Source organism: Anarrhichthys ocellatus, unplaced genomic scaffold, assembly GCF_004355925.1.
Source record: "Anarrhichthys ocellatus isolate YVR2014 unplaced genomic scaffold, GSC_Weel_1.0 scaffold88, whole genome shotgun sequence".
Classification (NCBI taxonomy): Eukaryota; Metazoa; Chordata; class Actinopteri; order Perciformes; family Anarhichadidae; genus Anarrhichthys; species Anarrhichthys ocellatus.
The window spans coordinates 11606-19994 of NW_022280118.1; the positions used below are offsets into that span (position 1 = coordinate 11606).

General features: G+C 40.9%; 1 protein-coding gene across 2 annotated transcripts in view; it reads left to right on the forward strand.

The window, feature by feature from the left end:
• The first annotated feature begins 953 nt into the window (after positions 1-953).
• The window catches only part of lpp (LIM domain containing preferred translocation partner in lipoma), a 118885-nt gene continuing 111449 nt past the window's right edge, over positions 954-8389 (forward strand). The window contains exon 1 of one of the 2 annotated variants that reach the window (XM_031875323.1): positions 954-5960. In XM_031875323.1, the coding sequence (XP_031731183.1) occupies positions 5771-5960 (190 nt within the window). In that variant the 5' untranslated portion in view covers positions 954-5770. The remainder of the gene's footprint in view (positions 5961-8389) is intronic. The other variant, XM_031875322.1, reaches the window with a different exon arrangement.

Here is an 8389-nt window from a genome sequence, read left to right on the forward strand (position 1 = left end):
TAGAGCTCCATTGTTGTCGACAAACACGCCAGAGCAGTACATGTGTATTAATCTGCTGCTGAAAATAGTACCCAGACAAATGCCCTATTTTCTCTTGATGAAGTGAGGTTTGCTGAAAACTGCAGTGCTCAGCAGTCTCGTGTCAGATCCTTAGCTTTAACGTAAAGCTTGCATAGGAAGTGTTGGAGAAACCAGCAAGAAAGAGCTAGATTTAAAAACATGATCCAACTGACAAATCCAACCCAGTGTTGCCAAATACTATGCAATGAAAGTAAAAGTCCAAGTCTTCCATGGACTGTGTAGAGGAAGTATACTTAGTCACCAGTTGGTTTGTTGTCAACGATTTTGAAGCCTTAAGTTTAGAATTTTGGCTGTTGCCATCTTGGTTTCTGGCTGTCGCTGTCTTGGTTTTGGGGGTTTCAGGCCCCTGCCGTCTTGGTTTTTGGCCCCCATCTTCTTGGTTTTTTGCCGTCGCCATTTTGGATTTTGACCGTCGCCATCTTGGTTTTGGTGTGTTGGACAGGCCGCTAGGTCAATGAAATGATTGGACGGGCTTATTACAGTCCTACGACAGCCACAGATACCTGATTTCATTTATTATTTGCTGTCGGGATGTAAAGAGAACAAAAATACAATCTAAATACATGATCTACCCTAGCTTTAGCTTTAACTACTGTGTTGCTAAGTTGAGGGTGATCATTTTTGACACTTAAAAACAAAACACTTCTGCATCTGCTGCTGTAACATGAATCAATCACCACAGATATTTGTGTATTTGTCTGTTTAAAAAAAAAGAGCAACAGAAAGAAGCTGTTGAAGTTACTGCAGCTTTTTTGCATGATGAAGTTCTGCAGTTCAGTGTAACGTTCTCAACATGCAATTCAGAAGATTTTACTAGAAAGCCTGTCATGAGAGCCCCCCCCCCCTAAATCTAAATCTCTGAACCCTGCCATTTTATGTTTTCTGTACTCTCTGTGGTCCTCTTTGGATGGTTTTTGTTTGATAGTTTCCTTGGTGGATATGAAAGATTAATGCAGCAGAAACACCTGCAGCAGTTCCTCAATGACAGCTGTAAAAGTGCAGCGGAACAGCGGTGAGAAGACAGCCCGACTGCTGTGCCCCCATAAAGCAAACTGTTAAACACGGTGTCACAGCTCGCCCCGGCAATCACAATTGACTTTCTTTTCATGAGGCTTCAATACGGATGTAGCCTTTTTTATTATTTTTTTTTTTTTACTGTGCGCACTTTCGACCTGTACCATATGCCTTACATATCAATCCATTTGTGCGTGTGTGTACACAAGCCTTCTCGTGTTCGTGTTCACGTCATCTGCACAAGGGAGGGACTTTCAGTTTTTTTTCATCATCACTGAACACATCAAAGCTGAATTAGACGAGCGGTAAGCAGATGCATAATTCATCTTATTAAGTAGCAGGAGATCACAGAACACTAAGTCAAAGTTAAATAAGCATAAAAGCGCGTCATGTTTCGTCTCATCAGACCTCTCTGCACCCAGTGTTACGCCGTGCCAGCGCAGGAGACAAAGGGCGAGAAATGTATCGCAACCAGGCCACATCTGTTGAGTCAGAATGTGTTTGCAGCAAAGTTCAAGTTCCACACATATGGTATGTGCCGCGTACGATGTTGTCTATGTGGGTTCTTCTCTGCCTGCTCTGGTTTCCTCCCACAGACACACACGGGGCGAAGTGGAAACTCTGAAGTTGTGACTGTGATAGGCTGATGAACTGTCACTGCGGCATGCTAGTCTCCAACCCGTGCTGGAGTTCTCCAATGTAGAGAGAGAGCATCTCAAGCCGAGGCCCTTGTTTCATGAGCAGCTATGCACGACGGCTCTTCCTCAAAGAGCTGTCAAAGGAGCTTGTCACACCACACATGAGGAGTCAACTGGAAGGCTGCCCCCAACTGCAAACCCCGATTATTGAAGCAATGGAAAGGTGTGGGGTGACAAAAGCCACAACCCAGCCACAGGAAAGAAGCAGACAGGGCCAACCAAAGAGAAAGAGGTGTCAGATCTGCCCAAGTAACAAAGATCGCAAAGTCAACAATAGGTGTGGGAAATGCAATGTACCTGTGTGCAATGATCACAGCCAGAAACGGGTAGTTTGTCTGAACTGCATACAGTGATGAGACGAGAAGGCAAAACAGGGAAAAGAGAGAGGAACTGTCAATGACTGGACAGTTACAGACAGACAGACAGACACAATGGATGTTCACATTTTTCTATTGCTGTTCTGGGTAATTTTCTTTTTTAAAAATGTTAAAAAGTGAAAAATAAAGATATTTCAAACATGAAATCATTCTTGTGTGGTCCTAAATATAATACTAAATATTATACAAGTGATTATTCTTAACCAAAATGACAAAAATGACATAAAAACACATTGATTCTAATAGTCATTTTTGACCCACTTATGGAAGAGTGTAGGGTCCAGTCACTCGTGCATCTAAGGGTTAATGATGCACAGATGGAGGCGGACCTTGCACCGGTAAAGTGACTTTATTCAAAGAAATGAAAGACACCCGATCGAGCATGAGGCCAAAATCAAACAGGAAATTCGTCACATGACCGTGTGTTCTCTAACTGCAGCGGCGGGCGGTACAAGAAGCACTTAATGCATCACAACAGCGCGCTATATGAGATACAAACTTTCTACGTTAATAAAATGAGCAAACTATTTGATTTACTTTAACAGTTTGACCACTCCTAAAGTGTTTCACCAAAGTGTTTCATGATAGTGGATGCACAGTCAAATAGTGAACATGCTGAAGCTTGAATACCTGCAGTAATACCTGTTTAGGAGGCAGTTGAATGTCAGACATACTCCTTCAAATGTGACTCCAGTAGATTCTTTGTCCTGGCTTACGTATATCATGATGTCAAAAGGTGATTTGACACATTTTCAGGACCTGAAGAAATAGTGGCCGTTCACATGTTGCGGTTAAAAAAAACAAGGTTGAAGAGTCGGGACAGATGGTAAAGCTCCGGGTAGCCAAAAGGCCTCCATATATTTAACTTTGACTGATATTTATTACAGAAGAAAGAAAAGATATCCGCTGGCTGTGATTGTCTGTTCTTCAGCACCCTAAAAAAAAGGGGGTGCTTGGGAACACTTGTGCACCGAGACATCAATGGATTTATGTTTGCAAAACCGTAGCATGTGAACTGCCCTCTATGCTGTTGCTAAGAACTACAGTGCGCTGCTGTTTTAGGAAGTCAGAAAGTATTAAGAGATGGATTAATAGATTGCATGTCTTGGTCCTCCAACTACAATATGAAAAATATAGAAGAACACCAGGCCCGTCCTTTAACGTATTAAAAGGTTGGCTCTTCTAAAATATATATTCCATATATTCCTACACCTGATAATGCAGCAAGTTGCTAGTTTTTAGTCGCGTAGGTTTTGAGATATCTCTTGTTGAGACTTCTGCCTCCACCTCAACACAATGGAGCAGATTGTTGAGCTCCAAACGGCAAAACATTTTAAAAACTCCACAGCAACATATTCTTTTCAGAAATAACGTCCTTGTTACTTTTTTATTTTTCATACTTTCCTTTTTATTGCATTCCTTGATCATTCTTTCAAACCACAGAAATGTCGATCGTTTGTGGTTGGGACCGTTTCTCCATTAGAAGAGTAGATTTGAAGTCTAACGGGGCGAAGCAATTAGAAGCCGTTATTCAGACAAGTCGCCCATGAATCACTTTAGTGATTGAAAGCTGAGGTCATCAGTGTGTGTTGGGTTCTGGTTTGTGTTCCCAAACATGGCACATGATTTTTAGTGGATTTAACGTGCACTTTAAGGCCGAGTACGAAGGAAGTGACGCCCCGCTGTGGATTATTTGCCATCGTCAAAAAAAAAATGTAACCACACAGCGAAACAGACATTTTCCATTCAACGCGTCGCCCATTGAATCTTGCTCACACATTCTAAGATCATTTCTCCCCTTTTTATTTTTTTTTTCTCGCCTCCTTTTTAATTCATCTTTTATTTTGTTAGCCACTTGAGCGTCGAGAAATGAAAGCATTTGCATTGAAAGGACAGGTGGGTGTGAGACACCAGCATGTCTGAATCGCAGCATTAAGAGCAGGGGGGGGGTTCAAAAGTAAGAACCATTCAGGCGGCAGGAGGAGCAGGGATTTCAGCAGATATTAAAAGATGATTGTGCGTGGGCTTTTTTTTTTCCTCCTGTGCTCCGGAGAAAGAATGTAAACCCTGTATCAGTCAGACCGAGGATAATAAACCGCAAGAAAACATCAGAACACAGCACAACAAACACAAACAAAAAAGAAAGATGGGGGAAAAGTGCGGCGTATAAATAGTTCAAATATTTCAAGTGATTTCAGAATGCGATGGTGAAATACTGGATGTTTGTGTCCTCAGCCACGGCAAAGTCTTTGACTCTGTTGTTTTCACTGTAACTGTATCAAGGCCATACACATCCACAGATGCATAAATATAACAGAAATCAAAGTCATTATGATGGCTAGCTGTCTGTTGGCTGCATCTTGATGTAGCAATTTGAATCCATGTATTCCCCACCATAAAAAAAACCCCCAACAAAGATACATACATTATTAAAATGTAAAATAATTACACACACAAACACATACTGTGTATATATATATTGACAGCTGCATCAACACTGAACATCACTGGTCATTTTTCAATGCTTGTCTGTGATGAAGTCTTTGTTGTCTCTTTGTCTCACACATCACTTTTTTTTTAATTTGTTCTCATTGCAAGAAAAAGAAAAAGGTTCAGAGTTCAAAGTGGTTTCTTCTCTTTGATACTTTTGTTACTTTAATTAAATTGGACACGTGAATGCATGTCAGAACACAGCGCGTATCACCTCGTTTTTTATTTATTTTGCGGAATAACATTACCAGCTGCTTTGATAATCTCTCAATAGTTGACACACAGGAAGTACTGTAGACGTGAATCATGCACACATCGCTGTGGAGACGCCGGCCAGCCACCTCCAACGTTCTGCACCAACCCTCAGGAACACTGAGACGCAGTGTGGGTCCTACTAAGGGCTGGACCATTTTCAATGGGATTATTTTGACTGATATGGCAATTGCGATATGATTTGCAATAACAGAGGGAACAATTGCATCATTTTCTACATCACTATTCTCAATTTCATTGAAAACTATATTCAAATGGTGTTTATTTTTCTACAGATCTGTACCAGACAAAGATGTTTTCTTAAGTCTGTAGAATATGATGTGTAGGCCAGGACCCTGCAGCATGACAATATTTCTTTTAAAAAGGTAGTTTAATACACAATTTGCCATTAACAAATGTTCAAAAAATTGCTGTCGGCCATATTCAGGTGGCTACCTCTGGGTCTGGAAAGTGAAGCCAATGCATTATATATATTATATTTCATTTTTTACTCTATTTTTTATTTCTTTACCTGTATCTATAAATGCTGTTGTAGTGAATTTTTTTTTGACTTTTGTCCAGGCCTCTTCCTGTCCCTTCCTTCACAGATTATCATGTCTGCTGATGATTCCAGCTGGCACTACCTCCAGATTAAAATGACTATCAGATACATGTTGTTGAAGTTTAACTGTTTGGAGCTGGATTCTTTCATCCTATTGTGATCAATAGTTCCGTTTCCTCACTTCTGTGGTTTTCAGAGAGTCTCCGTCACCTGCACTGACCGACCTCATGTCGTCCTTGTGTTCACAGGCCCGACCTTCAGTCTTTTAACATCTCCTGTCTTTCCTCATCAGAACCATGTGGAACCAGGTGAACAGCAACGACCAGACGGGCCAAGTGGCCGCCAGGATGGAGACCACTTTGGGTAACGCGAGCATCTCCATCTCCCAGCAGCAGGCACCCAAGAAATTTGCGCCCGTGGTCGCACCCAAGCCCAAGTTCAACCCTTACAAACATGCGGGAGAGCCCACCTTCTCTGACAGCGCAGGTAACCACACGGGAGAGACACCAGCGAATCGCTAATGTCATGCAATTTACAATGAAACCTTTAGACGCCATCTGAAACAAGAAACACTTCAAGAACATCTCTTCTTTCCCTCGCCAGCGGGAGTTAATCTTTATGTCACATCTCTGTTATCAGACTTTGCTCACATCAAACACATCTCATGTTGCCCTCTGCCATTTGTAGTGTCAGTCCGCATTCATGTTCCACTTCATCTTAAATGATTTATTTTTCTCAACAATGAACTCTGCAGTTTCCCTCAGGAACACGTGAACTTGAGCAGCAATGTCACTGTATTGATTGTGGGTACAGCCGCAACTTTCAATGTCTTAACTGTTTCACTTTAAAACAGCTACTGAGCTGTGGTTCTCTTCCAAAACACTGTTATTAAAGAAGAGATTAATATGATGGTTATGACGCATCATTTATTCACCCTTTATTTGCCAGATAGCGGAGCTAATTAGTGTTGGTTTACATGGTCCCAATGTGATTTATATTTACGATCCTTGCTCATTGATAAAAAGATGTGACTCCAGCCAACAGTGTTCTGCGTCTGGACCGTGAACAGACCTGCACAACAGAGGAGCAGTTAGTGCTGTAAAATAAAAAGAGCATAAAAAGACTCTGAAACATACTCAATGATGCGTGAGAGGATTGTATTGTCGTAGTAACACACTTTTACATTCAAGTGTAATTCTAGTTTATTGCAACATGGTTTCTTTCAGTAACAGAACAGTGGATTGTGAACCCTGAATATTGCACAGCCAGTTTCCCTCGCCCAAATTTTGCCCGACTTGGCATTATTCAGCCAGCATGGCATTGTACCAGTGGATTCATCAGGCCGACTTGTTTCATTTGATAACAGTATCTTGACTTTACCTTTAAGACTCAGTGTGCAGGTCTTTGCTGTCAGAGTATGCATCGAGCACATGACTCTGATATCAGTGACCTGTAATCTCTCTCCTTTGAGCCTCGTATCAGGCGCAGCCTTAAGGCCTTGCAATAATTGCACATTTTGTGATGGAGGTTTTTTCTTCATGCACACACTCACATATTTGCATCGTGACAGAGGCTGTGTTGCGTGCCTAATTTCCAATAAACATACAGTGTGAATCCAGGAAGCCTTGCAAGATCTATTTTTTTAGGTCCCTTGGGAGTTGATGGTTTGTTTGAATAAAAGGGTTTGAATACTGCAAATTATTATTCAATGACCTGAGTTTCAGTGTAACTTATTTAATTGGTCTTTGTTCCATTACAACAGGGTTACGCTCTAGAATGATTAAGATTCACATCTCAGAGATTATTCAAGATAAAGTAGAGTTAAATTGAGCAAAGACAGAGTTGTGCTCTGCAGAGCACAACTCTGTCTGTTTTGCATGAGACAGAAATGACTCCGCGCAGCACACTGCCGTCATAATCACCTTTGATTAGTAATATATGTTGAGAGAGAGGCTCATATTGTCAGATGTGATATCTAGTTTCCTTAAAAAAAAAGACTCGTGGCGTTCGGACGTGAAGTAAGTGAAGAAGTGAAATGTGAGCGATTCTTAGCTTTACAGGGAGATATGACCAACATCTTTTATCCCCATAAAGGTCATTTCATATTTAGATAACAATATATATCACGATGTAGCATGTTTTCTGCGAAGTAAAACCTCTATGAAATAACATCATGGTAAAGCCTATTTTTTGTATACTGCTGTCAACAGTTTCAAGTGAAATTATAGAGAAAAAGATGAATATATATTTTCATATATGCACCGTTTGTTAATCTCATTAAACGAGTGATAATGTAAAGTGTGATGTAAAATCAGAACCGACATATTGAAATGGTATTCACTCAAAAATATATCAATTCAGACGGGGGTAATGGTTTATTACGATATGTTAATGTATGATTTTAGAAAGATGATAAATGATCATATTGAAATGTTGCCCAGCTCTACGTGGCCCTATTTTATTTGTTCAACCAAAGAAACACAATAATAGGATGAGTTATACAAATATCATTTCCATTTTTCATTTTCCAATGAATGCTGTCTGTTAATCGTCATTGAGTGCACAGAGCCAGTTGTTATAAAGTCAGTGTCAAACGTGACACTTCGAAGGTTTCATCCAGCCACACATGTCCCGCCTCCCCATCTGCTCCATGTGTTGTAATGTGAATATTATCTAAACCTTTAACCTAAAAACCCCCCGAGAGCCCCAGAACTGGGGAAACGGTTATGAAATTCAGCGAGCACACTGTCGGGCTGAAAACACTGCAGTCTGTGGGGGTTTGTGGTTTGAGTGGTGGACCTGTCTGGTACTCCAGATGTTAGTTTTGTAAGAAATGTTCTTAGACGGCTCCCGTTTGGGCTCAAAAAACATAACATCACGCCAACCTGTTCATTTACTAGATTTGGTCTGTGATG